Below are 27,623 nucleotides of genomic sequence, written 5' to 3' on the forward strand. Positions count from 1 at the left end.
AGATACTTATTTAGATACAGTTGGATACATACAGAGTAAAACTGTCAGACCTTTGCAGGTTAGATAGATACATACATATTCGTATACGTGTATATATATGTATGTATGTGCAGTGTGTGTATTTTTATATATGTATATAATATATTTTATATATATATATATTTTTGCTTTAAGCTCTTTATTTTCAGGTCTAAATTTTGAGTGTAAGATGATGATACTTTTTGTTTTTGGAATTTTTTCCCTACTCTATTAGGTCACAAATCGGAATAATCCCTTGTCATTTGGGATTTCACTTCAGAATTTGAGTTTGCAGGTAATACATATTTTTATCTAAAAACATCTGTTAATCATTCATTTTGGTATATACTGATAGGTGAAGTCAGGCTTTTGTATATTTATGTCCCTTCTGGTAACATACTGTCTAATGAAAGAACACCCATAATTCTGAGCTATGCACAATGATAACTACTTGGTTTACCAAATTTAACATAAATATTGGGGTTGATTACCTGTAAAATTCTGGGGAAAAAACGTGGACGTACAGAAGGAAATTTGTATTATTCTGCCTGCTGCATTTCTTGATTGCCAGCTGCCAGACTCGGCTGAAGTGTTGATATTCAGAATTTGTAAATATTAGCGTATTTTGTTGAAACTGCTATAACCCCTGTGAAAGGGAAGTTACTACTTCGTATTTAGAAAAATAATGAGAATAGTATCCTGTTTTGAGCTGGAAAGCCCAATTCTTTGATCTGCATGCTCCAGTTTAAGGTAGTAATAGTAGTCAGCATAAATCCTATATATTTTTTTTCCTAAAAGACTATTAGTAACGGCAGTGTGCTGGTTCTGCTGAGTTGCTCTCAATCAGTAGCTTCTGTTGTATGGCAGATAATCTTAAACATCACATATCTAAGCAAATACTACTTTATTCTGTTGAATGAGCAGAACTGTCTGATGAAAACTTGTTAGCCTGTTGAGGACACAATGAAAGCTTTTTGCTAACTCCTCCATGCAAACAAAAGTGCTATTTAAATAATGAACAAAAACTTCTTGGTATGCTTACTTTTTTACTTTTGAAATGCCTGTTGTATTAGCATTGAAAACATATGATAACATATATTTCTGTCTTGTTCAAACTAAGTTGCTACTTCCAGAATTACAGAAGAGTTCTAGTCCTTTGTTTGTCTTATTTCCATAAAGCCTGCCTAAAATAATTCTGGTGTAAAAGAATAGTTTGCAATACTGAAAATGAGATTTTATAAAATTTTTAGATCCTTGTATGTGACCTAACAATCACTGTAGATATCGCTACATTTTGGAGGAAGTAGTGTGGTAATATTTTTAGTTAAGAAAATAAAGGCTTACTCTACAAGATTAAAGCAAGAAGATTGGTATGTTATATATATCAGAATAACTTCCCTTAATTTCTTTTCAGACCTCAGATAAGAACTGGAATCCATGTTTACATGATGAAACTGCCAAGTTGTTCTACAAGGTACAATATAAACTGCATGCTAAAAAAAGAATTAATATAATACAAGCTTACAAATATAAGTTCTTTTTATGAAAAGTGAGATCAAAAAAAGTTACAACTCTGTAGGCGGTTAAATAGGAAGGTGCCTTATCTGTGAGGAGCATTCTGAATAATTTCATTCATCCAGATTGTGTGAAATCCAAATTACTCATTCAGAATTTGTAGGTGGTGTTATTAATGCTTTGTTGTATTTTCAGCTTGTTCGACTGGATAACCTTTTTGCTTATTGGAATGTAAAATCTGAGATGTTCTATCATGGTGGTTATGATGAATCTTTGGTAAGTAAAGCATGTGAAAATGTACCTCGTATTCTATAGTTCGTATTGTTAACACGTTCAGCATACTTCACATTGAATTCTACTTCAGTTTATGTCAGTGGCCCTTAAAATTGTCTTGTTAGTAGTGACTCTTAGTAACGAAAATAGTGAACGTTAAAGGTTTTTTGTGTGACTAAAGTACAACTTCACCCATCTGCAGGAGTTAAACAAAATATCCTTTACCTCTTTTAAATTATACAAAATACACTGTCATTTTACTGTTCAGTCATTTAATTTAGCTAAAATGGTAGTCCTTTAATGAACAGTTGTTACTATATTTTAGCTTAAAGCAGAATTATTTTGAACTGTACTCTGTATCAGAGGGATTAACAGAAGCCTATATTAAAATGTAATAGTTTTATATTTTAGAAGTTTATCATGAAATGCAAATGCAGCTTGTTTATAATTTTATTTTGTGTGCAGGTTAACTTGAAACAGGGTGTTGCCTGCCACAATATGATTCCAGAGGGTTATGATTTTGGTAAGTGGTGTTATTTTGTTTGTATGTATAATATACTTGCATGCTTTACTTCAAATTTTTAATATCTGAGTTCTCTATCAGAGTTGTAAAGAAATCACAGTAAAGAGTGCAGTATGATTCTTTTCCAGAAATAACTGTCTGTGCTATTGAATACTGTACTGTATCTGTACTCTTAAAAAGGCTTCGTGAGAGTATGTATCTTGAGTTATGTATCATTTTCACCTGCTGTCATAAATCCTTATTGTTTACATCCATTGATTTTAAAAAAGTTCGGCAACAATCTGTGCATCGTATAGATCAAGTTGGTATGAATACTGATGGCTTTGGGATCATGTACCTTATACCAAAGCTATGTTTTTCATTTTAAGGACAAACTGTAACCAGAACAGCAATTCTAAAGCATCAAGAGTTTTTCTTAGTATTGCCACATTGCAGTTGTACTTTGAGTCTTGCCTAGTTTATTTTTAAAGTTATATTTGCTCCGCTTGGAGATACTAGTTGTTTAGTTTTCATTGTAAAGAGAACATAGGTGGGCTTTTTCCTCATGTGCCTCTGTGTGAATTTTTTTTTTTAACAGTTTAGAAGGCAGAATAGCTTTTGAAGTGACTTGCCGTCTAGTAAGCACATCCTCAGTTAAAAAGGGCAGTGTTAGTCTTAGGTTTTTTTTTTTTTTTTTCTTACTTTGTTTGCTTGATGGAGGAACCCTTCTGTGCAGATCTCTTCAACCACCAAAGAATTATATATGAGTTTATTCTAATTCTTTGCCTGTCATTTTCAGTAGCTAGCTTTGACTCTTCTCAAGAAAGAAAAATACAATTTTAGATGAAAATGGGTGCAGGCATCATCTGTTGTCAGAAGTACAGAATAGCTGAAGGCAAAATTCCCAGACTTTGGATTTACACTGTTAAAATTCAGCAGTGCCATTTGAGATGAATACAGATATTTTGAGATTTATATCATGCCAATATTCTATGCTATGCTATGAAAAAACAGAATCTTTCAAAGTGATTTTCTAGATTGAAGCCTGGATAGCAAGTAGTAATTACAAAATTTGCTTTTGTCATTTGAACTAAATGTAATTACATATATCTATATACGGTTAAGAATGAAATTTAAGAAGTTAACTGTAGGGAGAAATTAATAGAAATCAACTGTACTTCCACATAAGATATGTGGAAGAAAAATGAAATGACATTTCTATAAGAAGTACTGGGCTCAAACTGAAAGTTAAGTAATATCTCGTCTGGCAAAACCTCCTATTGCTATAGGTATAAATCTGTCTGTGAATTTAGAATATTTGTTACTTAGACGGTATACAAGTATTTGTGTTGGAATCAAAGGAATTTCTTATAATAAACACAAAATTGTTGTGAATTCAAGCAAGGTACTAATTCTCGTTGTTGAGTCACACTCTAAAACAAATGAAAAGTTGAACTAAACATGATTGTTGAAGGCTATATTCAAATTGATGAGGAGCAGATAAAATGCTTCTGCTGTGAATATTTGTTTCGTGTACTTGTTTTACCTTGTGCGTACTGTATAACTGATTTTTTCTGTGCTTAATTGGTTATTGACTTAGAAACATGGAATACTTGGTTTTTCAAAACCGGTGACATGATTAGAAAACGTCAAACAAATCAAAACATCAGTACCATAAGAGAACAGTAAATTTTCCTTTTTCTTTTTTTAACATATTTTTTAACATATTTTTTAATATGTTAAGGTTTTGGAAAGTCTACATTAATGTATAATCTTGAAACATGAAAAAAATCCTCCTGACAAATTAGATTGCTTAAGCAATGTGTATTTGCATTAACAATGCTTAATAATGTTTAACACTATTAATAGCTTCTATCATAGCAATAAAACTTAAATTTCTTCCAAATATAAATGATTACTTGAAACATCTGCCTTGTGATATTGCATATAAACTTCTGTGAAAACGTTCCACTGGTAAAGCTGCCAGAATGAAAATGGAAATTGCAAATTGATTGTATTAAGCTATTTTAATTGTGTCTTCACATCTTGAAATCTGACATTTTTGAATGAGTGACCTGGCATAACCTGAGTGACTAGTATTATGTATTATTAATGACAATCTTAAATAACATAATACACCTTCTTGTGTTTTTCAGTATTCCGCCCAATTTCAGCTAGAGCCAAGCTCCTTATGAATCCACGGTCAGATGTTGACTTTTCAACACCAAAAATGGATTTAGATGTAAATTTACAGGATATAACTGTTGAATTCAATAAGCCACAGGTATAAACTACTCTTCTGAAATTGTATATACTGTGGTAAAAACATTAGTTTTACAAGAATAACCAAAAAAAATCCCTGAAATTTTAAAATGCAGTTCTTTAGACTTGTTTTTCTTTATGAATTATTTTCTCATTAAAGAATATCTAGTTTATGCTATTCTCAGAAAGACAGTAATAATCTGTGTTTGAATTTTATTTCAGTATTTATTTATGAAATTTATTTCAGTATTTCAGTGTTATGGAGCTCCTTGAGTCTATTGATATGATGACTCGAAATCTGCCATATAGGAAGTACAGACCTGATGTTCCGTTGCATAACAATGCCAGGATATGGTAGGAGTCCTAAGACTTTTAAAATAATTTCTTAATTGTTCATTTGAAATAATTACCTAGGGATTGTATCTTGTTTAAAGAGATTGGAATGCATTTCCTCCTGAAAATAAGTCCTCTGTTTTGTTTTTTGTTGTTCTTAAGCTAGGAATGCTGAAAGACGTATGAAAGGTGAGGATACAACATTAGAAAGCTTGCATCCACTGTCTTAAATGTACCTATTAAAAACTTAAGTCCAATAATAGCTTAACTCTATTTGATGAATGAAATTCCATTTTGTGTTCACTATTAAGAGAACACAGCTATTATCTAAAAATAGATAAAACTCTTTAAATAGGGATGAAAGTCAAATAGATTTCTTTTTAAAAGTTTCTCTGTAAGTATGCTTAGAAAATATGTAACTATCTGCGTGTGTATGTGTATATACATATAGTTGATATGTATATATACGTATGTTAGATATGTATAAATGTATATATATGTATACATACACATGCACACTAGTGTGCACTCTTGTAGACAGCTTCAATACTTTCTAAGTTTAGGAAATAGCAACCTCTCAACTTTGGATGGAAAAAAATTATAATCTTTGTTTTTTTTCTATTGAACAGAAGTAGACAAAGGATTTTGCTCTTTCATAACTTGAAGCAGTATTTAATGGTAGTCTACATGGCTCTAGGTGTCTTTTCAATATGCCAGCAAAAAAAGCATACTTCATTTGTCCTTGCTTTTAGGTGGAAATATGTTATTTATGGCATCCTTGAAGTAAATGTTCAACCTAAGCTCCAAATGTGGTCATGGGAACATATTCAGCACCATAGGAAACAAGTGAAAAACTACAAAGAGATGTATAAAACAAAGATAACATCAAAAAAACCCAATGAAGAAATCTTAAAATTGTTGGAGGTTAGTTGGCTTCCATTAAAGGCTTAAGTATTGTTGAATGTGAAATTCATTCATCTTGCTATTTTCTTTAACACCAGTGTTAGCATGTTCCTAAGTCAGTACTAATTTACACTAGACTTTTCAGTGGGCTGACTCTCAGTACCTTTTTCTGTGAATAGTTTTTAAAGATATTAGGTCTTTTTTTCCATTAGTTACTACAGTGAAGAAAAGCTTAAGAAACTGGTGTGATTTTCTTTTGTGGCTCTAAATTTCGGTATTTGAACAAGTTGCTTGGATTCCATTAAAAGGCTTGTATACTGCCTTTTACTGTAAAATTTTGTGATTTGAAACCTAACCAAGTGAAATTTTCAGGAAAAAAAATCTCACTTTCTTTCTAGGAATTTGAAAAGACCTTGGATGTTTTTAACATCACTCTAGCAAGGCAACAAGCAGAAGTTGAGGTAAAGTTTCATTTAAGTGAATCTTCTTAAATTAGCATACTGCTTAGTTCTCAGCATTGTGTCTGAACATCTTTTCCTGGAGGCCAAAGTGAAAACTGCATAGACTTGTGAAATCTACAAAGGGCACTTTCTCTATTAATAATCACTATCACTAAATGTTAGCAGTATGTAAAGCTTAGAATCTGAAATAAATGTGTTGATTGTTTAGGTTCATGAAGTTTAACTATTATCATCATGATGCCTGAAAGAGACATCTCAAATTGTGCTTTGGAGTGTGTAAGGTATGATATGAGCATAATTGCTTCAGTGATAAATATATAGTACTTCTCTAAACAGAAATTTGTAACTGATTTTTACCTTCTGGTTTTCTTAATGTACTCTCACATTTGGATGCTTGTGTGATTATTACTCAGCCTTCCACATAACTATAAGACATATCTGTTGCGTTCAGTTGTTTAGCTGAACTGGAGTGCCTTTCATGGTCTTCTGCTTTCAATTCACATTTAATTTTGCCTTGTTTCATCTTATACCGTATAATTTCTTTATTTTTTCTTTTTTTTCCTCCTCCTGCTTTCTGGGAGGTGAGGGGGAGATAGCAGAGTTTCCAGTCTTAATTCCTCTCTTTTTTTTGTCTCCTGGTTAAATTTTATTCCTTTCTCCAGCCTGAGAAAGATGTTTGCAAAAAGGTATTTCATATTGTGTTTTTACAATGGCAAAGCTGCAGTGGCTTTGAAGTAGGTCTCTGTAGTGCTTAGAGAACGTTGCAACTGCTTGAGTTTTCATTTGACTGAATGTTAAGCCTCACGTTTGAAAAGTGTGAGAGAATGATCTGTGGAAAGATCTGCTAGCCAACTCTTTGAAATCATTTCCAGATATTAAAAGTCAGTGCATGGTGATTCCATGTTATGCCTCCATCTATCCATCAGAACCCATCTTGCTACTGGTATCAGGTGATACTTCTCTAAAGTATCAAATCCTTAGGCCGTTTTTGGATCTCTGTCACTAGGGCGCTCAGTGTCAAAAACAAACTTCAGTGAGCCAAACACAAGCACTGCCTATCAGGTAATTTGAGAATTTTTTATGCATTTTGTCTGTGGAAGATGCTAAATGGCTCACTGAGAATACAGGTTGACACTATTGGTTCTCCCCTTCTCTTAGTCAAACAGTTCACCTTACTGAGTAATCCTTCCTCAGACAGTGATGGTGTTCATCATCTAGACCATCGTAAATGAGAAGGAGAGGGAAGTTCAACAGGATTCCCTCAGGAAGGGTGAATTTCCCATGCTGCACTAACAGTTTCATTATCCTTACAGAAGTGTGGTTCCCTTCTGTTTTCTCTACAGCTTTTCTTACTTGAGCTGTGGTACCAGATGCAGCTTCAGATGTAGTAAGAATCATGGCTTTAAGCAACACTTTTTTATTTCCTTGGCAGTTGTCCTTCAACATATACTTCTTAGGTTTCTAGAAACTTCTAATTTTGTAGGTTTACCAGCTCTTCTTTAAGGCTCTGTTCATTCTTTCCGTGGGTCATTTGCTACCTCATGGCTCTTTGGTAACTTGATATTCTTTAAAAAGAGAATTTTGGTGGTTGTTCTCCAGAGTTTTTGAAACCTTGCATTCTTTAATTGACATTTTGCATCATCTGTCAGAGATGAATCAGTAATATTTTGGAAGCCATAATATTTCTGTGGTGAGCCCTACCTTTCACTGGATGTTAGGCAGATAGATGTCATGAGTCTCTGAAGAGGCTTTGATATGTAGCCAACTATTTTCTGTTTTCTAATTACCATACCTATTGCAGAGAGGTTTTGGATTTTTTGAATCCTGAGAACAAATCCCTCTCTTACTGACCTTTAGCATCATTCATTAGAATATCTGCCAGGGTTTATCTCTTCTGGGATTATATTGATCATGGAAAAAAAAACACAGTTTGTGTGACTCACTGGCTTTGATAACTTCTCTGCTTCCTAGATCACATGGCATGCATTTGTCATCTCTCATATCAGACTTTCTGCAGCCTTTCTGTATCCAGGTTCTCTGGCTGCTCTTACTTAATCAGTTTAGTTATTTGATGCTTGCTATGCATGATGTACTCTTCTTCCTAGGTTCTTCTCAATGAAGATACAATTCAGTCATGTTGGGTCAAATACTCTTTAACTTGACCAAAGTAATTGCTTATTCAGATCACTTATTACTGTTTGTCCTTAGGCCAGGCCTGCCCATGAAGAGATTTGCAAAGTTCAGTTATCCCAACCAAGATCATGTTCTACTTTATAATGTGTGTATACTGGATGATTTCTTATCTTCTGTTAAGGAAGCCTTTGTCTGTAGTCACAGGAGTTCAGTAGGTATATTTATAAAATGGACCAGATATTTATGATAGTCTCTGAATAATCTGAGACTGCTTGCTCTATTTGGAGAAGTGAAAGATTGCCTACCAGCTCTTTTAAAGTTCATCTGATGGCTTTTTCCTTTTCTGCAGACATTTTTGCCCAGTGGTCAGTTTTTACTCATTGTGTTTTTCAGCAATGTGGTGTAAGTTTTCACTTTCATCAACGGATCTCTTCCCAGCAAGATGTAACGTTGATCCTGATTGTCTTGGTGGTGCATTGTTTTGAGCAACTGGTGACACAATTGGTGTTCATGTCATCTCTGCTAGAAGCTTGTGTTAGAATTGTATGGAAATTAACATACTTTTGTTACCTAAATCATCATCTTAGATCTGAGATGTTTCTAATCATTTTGAATATTAAGATATGAATCTTCTGTAAGAGCTCAAGTTACTTCTGTAATTAATTCTATTGTAGAATATTTCTATATCTTAAGAGCATTCACCTATACCTACATTTACACTTCCTCTAGGATGGTGAAATACTCTGGTGAAGAGGTATACAGTTCTCCAAAGTCTGAGTTCCATCATGTTGAATTTACAGTGAAGGGTTCACCACAGAGTGATGTTACACATAAATATGTACTCAAAGGAGGAAAAAAACAGTTGCATTTATTTTTTTCTCTTAGATTCTTTTTTTTTTCCCCTTGGGAAAATTTGAATGACTTACAATTTTGTTTTGTCCTTTTTGACTGCATTGAGGGAGTGTTGGTGTGTTACTATATCTTTTAGATAATGTTAAGGTAAAAATTTTCTGGTTTTGTGACATTACAAGTGCCTACAGTGTAAATACGATTAAAGAAAATCCTAGTTAAAAGCATTTAAACGTCCATTTCTATAGTTGGATCTAAAACTACTCAAACAAGTTTTAGTGTGATTCACAGAATTATCTTTTGTTTTTTTTAATCTTCCTGACTCTGTACAGTAGCAGGACAGAGTACTTTAGTACATCTGTGGAAGATTTATTAAACTTGAATAAAAGTTAGCTTAATTTAGTGCTTTAACAACTAAAAAGTGAAAGACTTACTATTCATTATACCTCTAAACAGAAATAAACAGAGTGACATTTTGATTTCTGTTGAGTGTTAAATTCAAATACTTGGATGTCAAATTAAAATACTGTTGACTTTTACCTATACACATGAGAGAAGGATCATGGAAATCTTAGGCAGCTGAAAGATTACAACAACAACAACAACAAAAAATTTGTGATGGTCAGAGAACCCTAACTCTTTGTGTTTATGAAGATAAGCTAGGAAAAAAAAAAAGATCTGTTAACCTCCTGTGAAGAATTTATTCTATCATCAGACTGTGGCAACACACCAACAACTGCTGCTGCTGATGTGTTTTTAAGTTCACTGGGAGAAAGATAACAGTGGCCGTATATATAAGTGTCTCCTAGAACTTGCTGTTATAACTTCTGTAGTACTGCAGTTATTTGCATGCAGATCTTGCAGATTTATCGCTAAGAATCCCTACTTTGCTACTGTGATTTCAGCTCTTAAAGCAGATCTTATATTAACTAGTATTCTTTAGAGATAGTAGTAAATAGAATGACTGGCATCAGAGAGGATGTTTCTTAGTTGTAGAAATAATGGGGGGAGCAGGGGAGTGTTTTCTTTACTATTATGCCTGAATGTATCAGTTTCAGGAATGATTTTATATATTGCTCAAAGTAAATATGTTATTACTGGATTAATGACTTCATCTTGTTTCTTTGGAAATCTGTTTTGAAATTAAGAATACATGGACCCTTTAAAATCTACCTATGCTGGCTATTTAGTTGCTCGGTTGTGTAACTTCAGTGACTATTTAGAAGCGTCGTTTTAGTGTAGGGCACTACAACAAGTTGTGCAATTCTTCTTTTTTATGATACAAATCATAAAAAAATCTAGGGAGATCTAGAAGGAAGGTCTGCTATGTAATTTGTATAAGCTTTCATTGATTTAAAATAAGTCAATTTTTGCCTGCTATTTTTGTTCATAAAGTCATGTTTTTGTGCAAATGGAGAGCTATTCTGATGTTGCACTGCATATTTTAAAATATTGTCAGAAGAAATAAACTAAAAAATAATACATTACTTCTTTTCATGGCCATTGTATGATGCTTTAGTGTGTTAGGGCACATTTTGGGTCTACATTCTTTGTATTTGTCTAATATATACAAAAGTAAATGAATAAAGACTTACGTGTATTTCTTAATTTCAGGCAACTAAAGCTGGATTAAAAATTTACAGACCGGGAGTAAAACCAGATGATGAAAATTCTGGTGGCTGGTTTAGCTGGATATGGGGCTGGTCAGGTGAAAAAAAGGATGAAGAGAAACAAGAAGTAAAAGGTTCAAGTATGTTCATTCATTTTTCCTATTTTTAAAAATTACCTATTAGAATAATTGTTCTTAACACTGAAATTTAGGATTTTTATGATGTTTGACCTCTGAAGTGTCTGAAATCTATGTTTTCTTTTAAACATACTGGTGATGAAGTTGTGAATTGCATGAACAAATACATCTTCCTTGTAATTCTTTCCATAGTTCTTTCTGAGCTCGTAGTTTTTTTTCTCCTTTCTCAGTTCTAGCATTTGTCTGCATAGTGTGCTGAGTATGTGGATTTGAAGAAAGCACTGACATAGTGGCAGTCAATGGAAAACCAACTGTTTTATAATTCAGTTATTCTATGCAGTGTGTGACAGTGCAATCCACTTAATCGATTATCAGGCACCTAGTATAGGCTCTGGAATACAGTAGGTAATTAATCCCAGACGTTTTGATTTAACAGACTAGAAATAGAGTAGTTCAGAATAAAAACGTAACCACATTTTAGGAGTTTAGGAGACTTACTAGTTAGGACTTAGTTTTAAAACTTTTTTTTTTTTTTTTTTTTTGCTTTCGCTATCTGAGAAAAATGTTGACAGTATCTGCTGTAAGTCATAAAGTTATGTGCTGATATTTGCATTTTTCGGATGTGCATATTGTGTTTAATTAACTTACAATCTGGCAGGTCTTGAAGAGCTAATGACACTTGAAGAGAAGGCTAAACTTTATGCAGCAATCGGATATAGTGAAACAGCTGTGGATCCAACACTTCCAAAATCAGTAAGTCATAATTGACTGTACTACCAAAAGATAGGTAGTTTTATAGTAGATGATAGGAAATGATTTTTAAAGTTTAAGCTCTTTAAGCTCTGTCTTTCTCTGTTTGAATAATGCTGTGGCACTTTTTAATTCATATATTAAGTGCTGCACAGAAGAGCATCCTTAGCTTAATTTGGATATTCTGAAAAGGTTCAAAGTGAAATTTTGGATGTTCAAGCTAGAACAAAGTCATGTAGGTAGCATTTTGTTGTTTAAAATTTGAATGATAGATAGTAATGTGGAACAGGATGATTGGGGTGGGGAAGAGGAACATCTTTGAGCTGTTTAGAAAATGGTCTGATAAGTCATTTTTATGTGAGATACCATGCATGGAGCAATAAACTGCCCTTCCAATTTTATGCCAGATGCCCTTCATCTTAAAATACGAAGTAGAGGCATATACATCAGACGTATTTGGAACAATAGTCTACTTCTACCTTTCTTACTCTGCTTCTTCCTAATAACTGTTTTGGAATGACCTTTCCACCGGCTATGATACATAGTATTCATAACATTAGAAAAAATAGTTTCCAAACAGCATTTTTCTGTTTCCATCTCTTCATAAAATGACTTGAAATGTCTGCATTTTTAGATTAACTGTCATTGTTGCTCTTCCTTTTTGTCTAGTATGAAGCCATGAAGTTATCTGTAAAGTTACTAAGTATGTCTATATCAATAAGAGAAAATGAGCAAACCCCTGAGCTGGTAAAATTTTCATTAATTGATTTGAGTACTGTATTTACCCAACGACCAGGTGCACAAGCAATAAGGTGAGCTTTCTGAGTCAGCTATGTTCCTCATGAAATACTGATGACATGTAATATGCTTTTCAAGACTATGCCTATAGTTGTTTGTAATGATGTTTAACTTCCATTTTTTACTGTCATTTGTTGTGCAGTCTAGCAGTCGAATCATCCTGCAACTGAAATATAAAGAGATTGAATAGTTTCCATGATCAAGTTCTATCTTCAGAAATTTCTGTACTCTTACAGAATAAGAATCTGCTTTTGAGTTCATCATTATCACACACAAGCAGTACTGCTAGCTTTTTTGTCTTGCCATAAAAAGCAAATCTGTTTTTCCTTTTGAAATTTAGTCTGAGCTAGGTGACCTGCTAACCACTTTATGTATAAACATAGGAAATAACTGCAAAGTTCATATCTGGGTTTTTAGATTTGCAGGAGGAGACCTTCACCTGATGATCTTGACTTGTTTTTGTGCTCTCGTTGTAGAGGATGGAAGGCAGTAATAGGTGAAACATTTTATTTTTATTTCAAATATGATGACCTAAAAACTGCAGGAAAGAATAACTTTTCTATTTTAAACCTTATCCCCTCTGCTTTAGAGCGTGTTAGTATAAACTACTGAAGACCCTGAGGCACTACTGATACTACTGAATTTTATGCAGAATTGTTGTTGTTTTAAGTTTTACTTGCAGCATTTCTTTTTGTTCCTATGAACATCTAAGTGGTCGTAATTATGCTGTCCTTCTGACTAAAAAGAAAGAAAATGCTACATCTGTACAGTTAAATATATTTCTTTGAGTGCTGGAGGAGCAAGATCTCCAATTGAGAGCTGTTAGAAAGGTAGATGAAGTGACTGGAGGAAAAAAATACCCAAATCCAAAAAACTTTTCCAGATGCATCAGGAGCAATGAAGTTAGTCTTGTGCTCCTCATGTGGCATTTCTTCTGTTTTTCTGCACGGAAACCCTTCCTTCTTTTTTCCTTTACTGCATGTTCATTTCCCAGAATAAATTCAATACCATCTAATTCTTCAGCTCATTCTACAGCATTTCTGATTGGATCTCTGTTCCTTCCCCAACACCTGTTTTCATGAAACATGTATGAGGAGAATAACTTGAACATGCTTTCTCATTTAGTTAAAGGTGGCTAATAGATGCCAAAGTCAATCTCTTTATATTTCAGAAGTAGGAATCAGGTAATGTACTAATATATGCCTAATATATTGTTAGACTAATCTAGTTATATTTGTCACAGGCAGAGATATATTTATTTTGCTTTCAACTGCTTGCTTATATCTTAAAATGTAGTGTAATGTAATTTCTGTGCTGTTTACCTTTTTGTACAGATTTGAAACAAAAATAAGTTCACTTGAAGTTACAGGCATGTCACAAGAAAAATGTACACCCTGTCTGCTATCTTCTCGAACAGTCTATTCGGACAATAGTACCTCACTCTTGAGCATAATGTTTGAGACTAATCCTTTAGATGAAAAAGCGGACCAACGGCTTAGAATAGAATCACAGCCATTGGAAATAATATATGATGCAGTAAGTAAATGTCAGAATAAATTCTAACTTATATAAAAAACACTATGTAATCATAAATATATCATTTATGAGTGTTCCTTTATTTTAACAGAGGACAGTAAATAATTTGGTGGATTTCTTTAGGCCTCCAAAAGATGTACATTTAGAGCAGTTGACCTCAGCAACTCTGATGAAACTTGAAGAGTTTCGTGAGAAAACATCAACAGGCAAGTGCTGCATGTTCTTCTGGTTGCATGCTTTCTGATGAATTTTAAATTCTAGGAATAGAAAATTACTTGATATCCTTCCCTGTAGGGATATGTGGACCAAAGTCATAGTTTACTGAAAGAAAACTTCAAAAGGTTGAATTCTTTAATATCATTACAAAGTACATATTGTAGGTATTGGATAATTTTATGTCTGTATCTTCTTCAGCTTTGTAACTTTATCTGGAAAATATGGACCATATCCTGAGATAGTGTTTCAGAAATGATACTGTTGAACTCAGTACAATGTTGTAAAAGTAAACTGTTTCTCTTTTCTGGTTTTTGTTCGTCTAATCTGAATGACCTTAATTGTGTCATACTGTTGAGCAGTTGATACTGAGATACTGGTCCTCTGAAGCTCCTAAATGCTTTTCAGAGTTGCTTTTCAGGACACTGTCCACCTTTTGTAGACCATTTTCCATGTTCTTTATTCCTCAGCGTATGTTCTATTTTGATCTGAATTGACTCAGATGAAGTCATATAATCTAATCTTTCTGACTACCAAGTACTCAGCACTGAAACCGTTCTTCTAGTTTTCACATTATCTTAACTTTTTGTCTCAAGAGATACTGTATTTCAATAAATGGATGAAAATGGTGAAAGCCTTTGTAGCTAGCTTTGAAGTGTGTGAAATGAATTTGTTTGGGTAAGAATGATTGAAGCTCTGTAGACCGGAGATGTCTTGCTCAGCACCTTGTCTCTGGCTCTTAATTGGGAGAGGATGCTGAGGGAGAAGGTTATATATGTATAAATTCTTTTTTTAGGAAGTATTAGATAACTCCCACGTCATTTAAGTTTTTAACTTGTTAATATTTGAACTATACATTTTAAAAATCAAAACACTCTGTGCTAGTGAGTGATACATATTACAAACTCAAGCATACTTTGTATAAGTAATTGCTTTTTATTAAGCTAGTCTCATGAATGAAATTTTCATCAGTTCTTTTCTGTTTATTTCTCCATTTAATGAACTTTGTGTGAATTTTTTTTACTGTTATGTTAAGGAAAGATGTCAGATTAATGAGTTCGGTGGATTATCTTGCTTATCTTTCTAAAGTATTGTCGTGATGGTTTGTTTTCCACAGGAAAATTCTCCAGTAATTAATTTCAAGTCAGAGGTATCATGCAGTCTTGTGAAAAGCTTATCCAAGCATTCTTGTTTAGAAAATATTTATCTATAAAGTATTTAATGTACTGATTAGTTGATGGCATACTGCAGTAGTGTTCATCCATTAAAGAGCAATACTGAGTATATTAATATCATAGTTCGTTCCTGAAATCAGCTTCATAAAACCAGCTGCTGAACTGCAGTATGCTTGGTTTTCTGTTCATCAATAGTGAACACTGGTTCAGATCTCAAAAGATTCAGTCTTTTGTGGAAAAAAAGTAATCCATAAAAATCCAGAAGTTTATTCCACTCAGGAATTAAAAGCTTGATCATAATCTCTAAAATATGTTGTAGCTTGCTTATGAAATTTAATCCAAGATTCAGAAAGTTATCAGAGGATGAAGAATGATCTCAAGACAGATAGTGAGTTTTCCACCTGCAGAATACTCTGTTGCAAAGAACTATCCTAGTATCAGAGAGAAATAGAAAAAAAAAAAAAAAGGCCTGGTATCAATACAATTCGTGTGTTCAGGCTTGCAGCCCTTCTCAAGAAAGAAGTCTAATACTTGTTTTCAGAGCAATAGGAAATAACCAAGAAAATGCTGAAGCCCTGTGAACTACAGAAATCAAGGAACACACTACCCAAGAGCAACAATGATTTTCAGCACCACTGAAAGACATTACAAAAAACCATGATTTCACAGATTTCAATTTCTAGACTCAGCTGTGCCCTATTGCCAGTTAAAGGGGAAAGAAAAAAAAGGCTTTTTTAGAATGTTCTGTGTCACTCAAATACGATTAAGCATGAAAAACTAAAGAAGTTTTAAACTAATTGGATTAATAAATTTATCTTGGAAATTTTGGAATAGAGTTGCCATCCATGTTTCCTTCATCAGCTAAGCTAACTTTCCTGTGGCAGGACAGCTATTGATAGTATTGGCAGAGTTTTAACACCTTTCATCCTGATTATCTGAATCTACCAACAGAGTTGCTTACATATCTTGCATGATAATACTATATTCTGAAATCAAAGCTATTTACACTCACTTTTGCTCTTTATGCATGTGGGTGTTAGGCAATCTTGTGTTGTCATCTTCATCATTTATTATCTCTAGTTTTTGTGATATCATTATCGCACATGGTAAATACTGCAGTATAAGCAGTTTTCAGTGCTAACTTGAGGTAGGACAATTCGTTCCTCTTAAAAAAAAAAGAAAAAAAAAAATTCCAGAATTAGATCTCAAATGTTCTGACAGCCTGAAGTTCCTGACCGTTTGCTTTTTTATTATTATTAGTATTTTTATTTTTTATTAGAACTTTTGCAAGACCTTGTACTTCCTGATCTGGAAGTTGCAGATGCTTGTCGGTAGAATCAGCGCAAACTTTAGTATCTCACAGCACTGGCAGTGTGTCAGTGTGGCTGAACGATCTGCATAACAGACCCTTTAAAACAATCTAGTTTGTGAATCCATAGAGTTAGTATAAATTCCAGTTCTTCTCAGTTCATCTTTGCTCAATATAGAATTTTTAATCAACTTAGATACGTTGTTTTGCTGTTTCTACTTGTGAATTAGCATTGTTCAGTACCGTCATGCCATCTCTTCCTGGTACATTTTTAAAGACTATCTGCAAGTGTTGATTCAAAGGAAATCTAAATAGCATCTGCACCTGTAATTGAAGTTAGTATAAGTAATAAGATGTGCATAGCAGCAGTGGGAGACGGAAGGAGAAAAAACCTTTTCCATGCAGGAAGAAGTGATTTGCTAAAAGAGGTGGGTGCCTGTTTGTGCAGAGTGCAGGTAAGTAGGAAGGGTATGCACACTCTACACAATATAGGAAGTGGTGAGTGCTGTATTGAGTGGAGGTACAGATTGTCATTTTTTTAATTTGTTTCGGCTTTAGGTGCTGGTGGTCTTGCTGAAACAAAATTAGTTATCTAGCATTCATAGTTCGTTTAAAGTTTGACTTTTAATTTCATTAAAACTTATTTTTATTTTGTGACTTCTATATATTATTGCATATAGAATTTATATATATTACTTAAATTTATGTTTACTGATAATATTATTTCAGGTTTGTTATATGTTATCGAAACCCAGAAAGTTCTTGATCTCAAAATTAACCTTATGGCTTCATACATCATTGTTCCACAAAAAGGATTCTATGACTGTACATCAAACTTACTGCTTTTGGATCTTGGTAGTCTTAAGGTATGTGTATACATAATGAAGTAACTTACTAGAAATGACAGGCTTTTTTGTAACTTCCAGTTTGTTTAATTTGTATTTTATATAATTGTTTAAGTAAATGCTCCTCTTTCAGTTCTTTAAAAAATTTTTTTTTTAATTTTAAATAATCCAGTCAAGACTAAATTTAGTGAACTGTTGTGAACAGATTTTTTCAGCTCAAAAGAATTGTTAGAAAATGATACTTCCCCAAAATAAAACCCCTGTGGAAGTTTTGAACTATTATTTGAAAAGGTCTGGACAATTTTTTTAATGTTAAAATATAAAGAGTAAACTTTCTACATACATACATATATGGTTAAATTCTCTTATTATTTTTAGTATTCCTGTTACTGTCTTTTCCTCATTCAGTTTTCTTTAAAGTAAAGAAAAGTGCAAACACCTGTAGTTTACAAAGTAATTTGGTTAAAATTGAAGACACTTTTATCTGCATTTTTAAGACATTTTATATAAGAGGAAAGTCAAAAAGATGCATTAGTGGTGCATTTAGATTGATATTTTAGCACTAGAAAAACAGAATACTGTTCCTACATGCAGGTGGCAATCTTCTTACGCATTAATAGACTTGCATCCTTGCAGGACAAATTTCCTCACTTATAACAGCAAAAATTAAGTTGCCAGTATATCAGTATTCTGGGTAAGGAAGATTCTATCATTTACTATTTATTTAGATTGCTCTTTTTTTTTTCAAAAAATAAGATTTTTGCTTCAAAGCTCCAACACCTTGCTAAAGAAAGTTTTCTATGTCACAGGCCAGGTTTCTGAGAACATGTATTTCAGATGATTTTCAAAAAGTAGAATTAGTGGAAAATGATGTTTTGTAGATATTAAAATAGCTCAAATCAACAACCATTTTGTTGAAAAGCTCTTACAGAGCTTTTAGTTTTTGTTTGGCAGATAAATTCCAAGCATGGAAGGAAATAGACCTAGTGATATGGATACTCTTCTGGATGCTGATGTTTATTTGGGACTTGAGAGTTGTGCATTTGAGACAAGCTCTTTAGAGCTCCAGGGCTCTAAAAATTGAGGAAAGCCTTTGCCAGTAGTCTGACTGGTCTGCTGTCAAAGAATGTCTTTTGCAGCTAGCATGCACGCAGACGGTAATTTAACTGCTCTTTCACAGGAAAACACTGCTACCTGGCCTTGTCTGAAATGCAGAAGAACGAGATATGTACAGAACATAAGAAGGAAGGTGTTCTAGGGAGTAGTAGAGGGTAGAAGCTTATGACAGGAAGAAGCTTTTACATTAAAATAAAACTGGAGGAAAATGGAACTTCTGACAAAAGATCTGTAATTATTTCTGAAAGAACCTTGATTTATTGCATCTTACAGAAAATCTGTTATGCTCCATTTGTTTTTTTCAGCATAAGTCATCAGAACTGGTGCTGAGGATCTAAGGATCCAAATGCTTCTGCTCGCTCATATTTGGGAGCAGATGAGTTCTACCTACCAGAGTTTTTTAAGAAAAGCAAAATCAGGAACATCCCACCTTCCTCTCAACTCCTAAGAAATTATGGTCAAATAGTAATAGAATAATACTATGGTTTCAAAATCCAGTAAACCTGTATTTGAGTTTTTTTCTGAAGTAGATGAATAATTTGTATAGTGAATATGACTGTTCGTTTGGTTCCTATCCTTTAACAGAAATTAGAAATTAAGATGACGGAAGCTAGGCAATTTCAAAAGAGAAAAGTTAGATGCTTCCCAGGAAGTGATTAACATATCCATATTCACTTTGAGTGACACATGCTTAAATAGGATGCAGAAGATTTACTGAATGAGTATGTTTAATATAAAACAAACAGTCTCCTTCCTCCAGTTACACAGTATATGAGGTCAAGTCCTGTGAGGGGGAAAATACCACATAGAATTAAAACTGTATCTCAGAGCATATGCATAAGTGTACTTAATTAAGGTTGCACAAGCAGTATTAATTTGGTAATTCTCATTTTTTTAATCACAGGCTTTTCAATCTGCAAGTTGTTTTAAATGTAAGATACTGAGTTGAGCAGCTGTGAAGAAAGAAGTCCTGTGTCATAGATGTTAATACTTAAACCTGTTCTGCTATTACTAGCCTTCTCTTGAGTGCTGTCCAAATCTGGCAAAAGTAGATATGGATGCCAGAATTGATACATACTGAAAGATGAGGACAGCCACATTTGGACAGAGATGAGTAGCAGAGACAGCACATATAAATGTAAAATGCCAAAAAATTGGTACTGGTAAAATACTGAAGAACAGACTGATTAATTAAAGGCCTGACTCTGAACACTGCTGAACAGTCCAAAGCCCCTTTTCACTTTTCCTTCTCAGTTTATGATTAATATATGACAGGATAATGTCACAGCTAAATTCATCAGAATTCAAAAATAGATTTCATGTTTCTGTGATGACTAACAGTGATATTTTTATATAAAAAATACATAATGATGCTAATGCTTATAAAGGGTTTGAGGAAATTAAAATCATTTTTTTTCTATGTAAATTATAAAATTCCATGGATTTTGATTCATTTTCAGTTTTATTTCTTTATTAGAAATTTTAATATTCTACATTCTTTGTTTTTATGGAGGCTACTTGCTTAGATAGCTGCTTTGCTCCGTTATTTCTAAGAATCTGTGCCATTTTGCTGAAGATTTAAATTTAGTCTTTTACCATGATAGAATTGAGTATTTGTAGAATTAGTACTTAGAATACTTAAAATTGACTTCCACTTTTTTTTTGTGATTATTTTTAAGATGAAAAGTAAAAGTCGTTGTGATTTATCAGAACTTAAAGTAGGACAAAGCACTATTGAAGACATAATGTCAAGAGCTTATGACAGTTTTGATGTTCAGCTTAGCAGCATACAGTTACTGTACAGCAAACATGGTAAGTATTCGTGAAGGAAACTTTTCATTATATAACTAAACTCTGCTTTTTATATGACAAAATATTTTGATAATTGATGTGCCTTTTAAAAACTTTTTAACTGAAGTAGTTAAAGCAGTGCTTAACAGCGTTTAAGTGTATGTTCTGTACTTCAGCAGATGAGTGGTTGTCATGTCTTTATTTGATCAGAGAATCTTTAAACTCATGTTTTAAACTAAGTCCTGTAAATATGATAAGATTTTCCAGGCATACCTTTAAGCTTGTTGTTATACATTCCAACATTAGGTTTTGCTAAAGTAAAAAAATGTATGCTATAAAATTACAGATTATATTTTTAAGACCCCAGAATGTCGCATTTGCTTGGTGCACAGTAAACATGAACTTTTGCTCTTACTCCCAACAATCTACATCTTCCATTTAGGTCTTCCAGGACCTTTTCTTTGCTTCCCTCCAACTTTAAAACAGAAGGCATGTGTCGTTAGTTGTAGGTTTAATCATTTTCTGAGGGTGGAGAAAGGATCAGCATCCCTTTCTGAGGGAAACTTCTAGCAGTAGTTCTGGGAATTAACTTAGAGAGTCAGAACCGAAGAAGTCTTTGGCATTTAATTTGTAGCTCTCTCTTTCTAGAGGGGAATCCAAAGCCTAAACTCCCAGTACAATATGTATTTTAAGAATTAGGCCCTCTGAAGTCTGTGCCATTGGTTGGGTAGCTGCGTAGACCTGGAGAGGAAGATATTAAATATTGTTGTATCTGTGATGTGCATGTATTTGGGCTAGAGCTGTAAAGGAGATCATGTCACTCGCTTGAATTTTTAAACAACATGTACTAACTAATATTGTACATATTAATTCTGTGATATGTTTAACAGAGAAAAAATACCTTTCTTGGAAAAAAAAAACATTAAGTTTTATGTTCTTGTTCTAGATGAAAACTGGCAAGAGGCTCGTAAGCTGAAATACTCGTCTCAACATATCTTGCAGCCCTTGGATGTAAAAGTGGAATTCAGCAGGGCTATGGTTGTCACAGATGCAAGAATGCCCAAGTATGTTGAGATACAGAATGTCAGATGAATATATATTTATGTTAAATACAGTTTTATATTTATTAAAAAAATTCAGTCATATTTTAGTCCTTATTGTAAATACTACAGATGCAAAAGATCTGAAGTTTATAGTTCTGTTATGAACATCACAAAAATTTTCCAGCGAGTTACGTTCCATCATTCTCTCTTTCACCTAGGTTATTAATCTTGCTTTTATGTTTTTGAGAGATCACTTCTCAAGAAAACAACACTCTATTAATAGAGTTTGCACTTAGGCTTCTTTAGTTGAAAAAAAAAGACAGTATTTGTTATGGACCCTATACTCAATGAAAAGGAAATATTAACAATGCCAGATTAGTATTAGAGATCAGAAGAGTCGAAATTGCAAAGATTAACTCTACAAATATTTTTGGAAAATGCATCTTTACTAAAGTCTAGTACAGATAGTTTGCTGAAACATCCATTTGGTTTTGAGGTACTTGTGAACTAGCTCATTAATGTTTTATGAGGTAATTTGATTATTAATTCATTAAGACCCACATTATACTACAGCAGATCAGCATGTGCTTACTTCACTACTATGACTGATAGAAATTAACATATTTTAGCTAGGCATTTTAAAAAATTAATAGCATATATATAGACTATTGCAGAAAGCTGTTTTATAACATTTTTTAGGAGTTGGCAGAATTGAGAGGCTGTTTATAAAATAAAAGAATTACAAAGTATCTAGATTTACTTGGAAATAAAACTAAAAATAATGTATATCATCCATGCTGAGTGGTGTGGCCACAGATGAATGACTGTATGGTGTAATGGTGCCACCTTCTGGAAAATAGACTGAATTCTGAATTTTGATGCTTGATTTTTTAGGAGGTTTTGTTCTTTTCCTACTTATCCTTTTTCCTGGTTCTGTGGCAAGGATAAAGTAAAGGTAAAAAGACAAATTCCTGAAAGCATTCCTTCAGAAAGGCCAGGAAAGGAAAGCAAGCCTTTATTTCTGTGGTCACATAAGAGAAGGTCACCTTAATGTAGATTTATAATCTGCATCGTCTCTCTAAAATATGCTGATATTGCCTGGATTAAACAGAGTGTCTGTTCTTAATGAGAATGCCTACTGCAGTGTTGCAACACCACTTACTGATGGTTTCTGCTACTAGCAGTGTTTCCCCTTTTGGTGGCAATTTATTTCAATCTAAAGTGTTTCTCATCTGTTTCTGGGAAATTTTTCTCTAATGAATATTACTTTTGTATTGCATGTTCTCATAAGGCCAATTACTTGGCAAATAAATGATCTTTACTTCTGTCCAGAAGTGGCAAATTTTGCCTCTGCTGAAGTAGTATTTCTTGGAGAGCACTCATCAGCTGCTTTTTCTGGGTGTCTGTGTTGTCTATTACTGTTATAGAATGCCACAAAGAGTGGTTTGGTACTACGTAAGCATATTATAGTGAGTTACTGATCATATTTTAAACCTCACCAAGAAACTAGCAAGTATTTACCTCAAATCTACTATATTGATAGTATTTTGAGTATGTTGAGTATATTGACTCAACAGCAACTGAATTTGTCTGTATTGTATCTGCTTCAGTCTCCAAATGGTTCTGAGAGGTAATCTGCAGGCTGTGTTATAATAATACAGAGTCACCTACTAATTTTGAAATGACCGGAGCAGTAACTCCTTACCTGGAAGTGAAGATTTGACCCTCTCTCCAAGGGCTTGCTGATGCGTGGGCTTCTAGCTGCAGCTGAACCTGTCAGTATTAGCCGTATCAGCAAAGCTTCAAATGCCCAGATATGTGTACATATATGTACACGTGTGGTGTGTGTGTATAATATGTGTTTAACCTCTTTTTGTTTTAAGAAATACTCAGTTAACATGTCTTTATGTAAAAATGGTTAGGCCACATCATGTTTAGATGACATCCTGCACAGATGATAAAGATGGAACTGTATTCTAACAGTAAAAGTTCCCTAATCTGTAACGTTTACTAATGACTTTTGAATAGGATATTGTGTATCAGTATTGCATTAATCAGTTATATATTTTCATATAGTTGTAGCTATTTCATATTTTTATAAATACGTGTATGTAAAGCCAATATTATATTTTTTCCTGAGCTTTTCTTGTTAAGATTTGGGACTGTCCTGAAGTATGTCCCAAAACAGCATAATTGAAGGGCAAGCGGTAAAATATTTTTCTGAAGTGAAGTCTTGTTATCAGTACTTTAACTCTTGTAGAAATGAAATGAATAAATAGTTTGGAGTGTAATTATTTTACTTTAAGGCATCTAAAATGCAGGTAATTGAATGTTTGCTTTCTTGATCCATTAATGTTGTCTGCTGGTTGAATTCCATGTGATGTTTGTTTAAAAAAATGCTGAATTTACTAGTACTTAGTGCTGACTTTGTTAGGAAGGGGACTTGTCTATAATGCCACCTTAGAGAGAATACTGATTTAAGTAACTTTCATAAATGAAAGACAAGTATGCAAGGGCTTTTAACCTGAACTTTCAAAATACCAAGTCATCTCATGTTTTTTTTTCTTTTCACCCTGTGGTTTGGATCTAAATTCCTGTCTTTCATTTCTGAAACTATGTTGGACTTGCTCCTTAATGTTTCTGTCATTTCAGATACAAGAATGGCAGTAGGATTCTATGATTTTTATGGCCTATGGATGTGGGATATCTTTTGTTTGCTTTATTTATTAATTGCCTCTATTTGATTTACCCCATTTTCTGAATAAGGTCTCTGGGAGTCTGTCATCTACTGACTTGTTTTTTGAAAGTGTATGAATCCACTGGGTATCAGGACACCCTAAATTAAGGGCATCCCTTTGCATATTATATGTTATAGCTCCATTAAAAATTTCTGATTTGAGCACTCCTCTATTGTTCTTATTTATAGCTTTCAGAATGGTGATATTCACAGAGAAGCAAATGTAAAGACTGCTGATCTGAACTTGGCAAAAGCAGTTTTGGCACAAATTTCTTGCTTAATTGAAGTACATAACTCCTCTATGTCTCTATCTGCAAAGTGATAATGACAGTATTCCACTTCCAGAATTTTGCTGAAAGTTAAAAGCAGTTATAAAGCAGTGTAGCAAGCCAAGGATTATTTGAGTTGTATCTGCATAAGAGCTCAATCCATGGACTAGTCACTGTAGAAACATGCATCAAAAGATAACCCTTCCCTAAAGACCATAGTCAAAGAGCAAGATACACGGCAACAGGGAGGTGTACTAGAATAGAATGTTAAGCCTTTACGCTAGTAGTTTTGAGCTTGTCTAAAGCTGGTGAAGGTGATAGTGAAGGAGATACACATCTAAATATCTCTCTAAGGAGGTGTCGATTTTTTTTCCAACAAAAACCGAAAAGCCTTCTAACAATATACATAAACTTTTTTTAAGTGCGTGGGAAATAAGAATCACTGGGTGTCCTAGATTAGTGATTACTCAGGCAGTAGACAAACAAATCCTTTCAGATCAGGCATTACATAACACTCCTGCCCCTCTCCCTTTAAAAAGAAAGAAGGAAGGAAGAAAAAAAGACTAAATGTCTTTTTGACAGCACTGGAATTAAGAATGATGATCAAAAGTTGTTGCAACTTAATTACTTAAGAATTTAAAGATTAGAAGAAGCCTATAAATTGTAGAAAACTAGATTAACTTCGGTATTTTGCCATGTGCAACTTTGTGCTTGGCTTGCCAAGATATGAGGAGACATTTTTTCCAATTATTCTTGTAATCACAGAGTTAGTTGAGGCTGAAAATCTGATAGCTGAAAATCTTTGGGTTTTTTTTTCCTCTCATCTTCTCCAGTGAATGTATTGTATATTATATTCCTTTGAAGATTTACCCATGAATTAGGTACAATAAAACAAGGAGGAAACTGCAGGTCCTGATTCTTACACCCCACATCTATTAAGGATCTGCTGCTGCCCACTGCTGGGGACAATTGACTCATTGAATGGACGTCTTTATTTGGCCTCATCAGATGATATTATATTATATGCTTGGAGCTAGTTGTGGCACTTAGCAGAGCTAGGTTGGTTTTTAGGTCTTCAGAAACTCAATATTCTTGAAGTGGTCAAACCCTGTTCAAACACCTTAAAGCTTAGCTGCTGCCATTTTCTAAGACTATTGTTTTGTTCTTTTATTTATAGGTATGCAATTTACTCCTGTCTTAAATAGCTAGACTGCTGCTGGAGTCAGCTTAATAAAACATATATGTAACTTCGAGGAAGTGCTTTTGAATACTTCACTTGACATTTTATGTTGTGAACATTCTTAGACAAAAATTCTTTTCTACTGTAACATACTGGTACAAGTTTTTAAGTGTTTTGTTTTTATAAATAATTAAATGAAATACATGAACAAGAGAGAGGAAGTTATGGTTGTAAGGATGATATGCTTTATCCAGACAAATCAGCAGCGGAAGTTACTGTCATTTGCAGTCCTCATCTACAAGGTGTCTTACCCGATGGAAGTGTAAATGGCATTATCTGTGAGTTTAATAATTAAGCAACTCTTCAGTAGACAACAGAAGTTACATACATGTATTACATGTAGCAGTTTTGGTTTGTAATTTTCTAACCAACAAGAGTAATACGCTTTTCAGAGAGAAATGAATATGAAATTTGAGTGAAATTGTTCTGAAATAACATTGATTGTTTACATAACAGGTTCAAAATGTCTGGACAGCTGCCTTTACTTTCTATCCAAGTATCAGATCAAAAGTTGAAAAGTATCTTGGAACTAATTGACAGCATTCCAAAACCAGAAAGTACTCCTCCTACAGGTTCTCCCCCCAAAATATCTGAGGTAAAGTCCTTTCTGTTTTTAAAGTTATTTCAGGAATAACTATCAGAAAAATACTTTTACTATGAGCATTGCAGTTTTCAAAGGAGCAGAAGAAAATGGAGAAGAATCCATCTTAGAATTCAACTTTTTTTTCAAAATCCTAGCCAAGTCTCTAAAGCTGTAGAAGTTTTGTTTGTTTCACTTTGCTGCTGGGGTGTGTATGCCTGTGATTTAATCCTGGTAGCTAAAATTCTTCTGAGCGTCGTTGCTATCACATCATTTCTGAACCGGAAAAGATAAATCTTTTCCAGAGAGCTTGGATTTTGTCCTCATGGTTCGTCTGCATTTGTAGTAAGTGAAGGAATTTTTCTTGGGCTCTGAAAACAAAATGCTCTTTGGAATAGATCCTTCTAGCTTTTTGCATCCTGCATTTTCTTGTACTTTAGTGCAAGAGGACACTTCCCTGTGGAAGGCTCATCTGATATTTTTGCTAATTTGATACTGTGAAGTCAAGCCTTTTATTTCTTCCTCCTTATCTTGTTATGATATGAAAGTCTTACAGATGAGGCACTTCCACAGATTCAAGACTCATCAAGTCTCAGTGTATTTATCATTCATAGATAGGGATATAGATACATAGATGAGGCTCAAACTATGTAGACTGGAAATTGGTAAGAGATTATTGAAAAAGCAGGATGAAAAATGGAGTCATAGTAGTCTATTGGAAATCGTGTTCGAAGATGAATGTTGTCTTACTACAATTTTTAGATTTCTGTAGGATATTGAGAGTTATTAATTGTCAACCAAAACTGGGCTTTGAAAATAGCAGTAACTGGGGAAAAAAAACCACAATTACTGTCACTTATGCAAAGTCATTCAAGAACAAGCATGCAGATGATGCACACCGCTTCCTTGTTTTAGTGTTCAGTGGAAGGTACATTTCTGCTAAATATGTGTACAGAGCATGCAGACGATACTTTTTGATAAATTAAAACCATTGAGTTAGCTCTCTGAGGCTTGATGTGAAATAAGACTTTGCTGAATGAACCTTTTGGTTGCCTGCACTAGGACAATTTCATTGTTGGCTATGTTTTGAAGTGAAGATTCTTGTTTCCCTTTACCCAATTAGTGGCAAGAGTGAAATTTCATACATTTTCAATTGTGTCTCTGGGCTTAGACAAAGGTATCATTTGCAATCAAAAATTCCACGAGAACATATTTTCCAGATACA

At 33.6% G+C, this 27,623-nt stretch overlaps 1 protein-coding gene across 2 annotated transcripts in view; it reads left to right on the forward strand.

The window, feature by feature from the left end:
- Window positions 1–27,623, forward strand: part of VPS13A (vacuolar protein sorting 13 homolog A) — a 118,719-nt gene that overhangs the window by 12,350 nt on the left and 78,746 nt on the right. Inside the window, exons 7-23 of one of the 2 annotated variants that reach the window (XM_062599239.1) lie at window positions 254–313; window positions 1,433–1,492; window positions 1,729–1,809; window positions 2,272–2,329; window positions 4,465–4,592; window positions 4,818–4,924; window positions 5,656–5,827; window positions 6,205–6,267; window positions 10,864–10,999; window positions 11,655–11,749; window positions 12,416–12,558; window positions 13,879–14,080; window positions 14,172–14,286; window positions 17,507–17,643; window positions 20,418–20,550; window positions 21,476–21,593; window positions 26,275–26,413. In XM_062599239.1, coding sequence (XP_062455223.1) covers window positions 254–313; window positions 1,433–1,492; window positions 1,729–1,809; window positions 2,272–2,329; window positions 4,465–4,592; window positions 4,818–4,924; window positions 5,656–5,827; window positions 6,205–6,267; window positions 10,864–10,999; window positions 11,655–11,749; window positions 12,416–12,558; window positions 13,879–14,080; window positions 14,172–14,286; window positions 17,507–17,643; window positions 20,418–20,550; window positions 21,476–21,593; window positions 26,275–26,413 — 1,947 coding nt within the window. Of the gene's footprint in view, window positions 1–253; window positions 314–1,432; window positions 1,493–1,728; window positions 1,810–2,271; window positions 2,330–4,464; window positions 4,593–4,817; window positions 4,925–5,655; window positions 5,828–6,204; window positions 6,268–10,863; window positions 11,000–11,654; window positions 11,750–12,415; window positions 12,559–13,878; window positions 14,081–14,171; window positions 14,287–17,506; window positions 17,644–20,417; window positions 20,551–21,475; window positions 21,594–26,274; window positions 26,414–27,623 lie in introns of those variants that run through there. The other variant, XM_062599240.1, reaches the window with a different exon arrangement.

The sequence above is a fragment of the Rhea pennata genome, chromosome Z (genome assembly GCF_028389875.1).
Source record: "Rhea pennata isolate bPtePen1 chromosome Z, bPtePen1.pri, whole genome shotgun sequence".
Classification (NCBI taxonomy): Eukaryota; Metazoa; Chordata; class Aves; order Rheiformes; family Rheidae; genus Rhea; species Rhea pennata.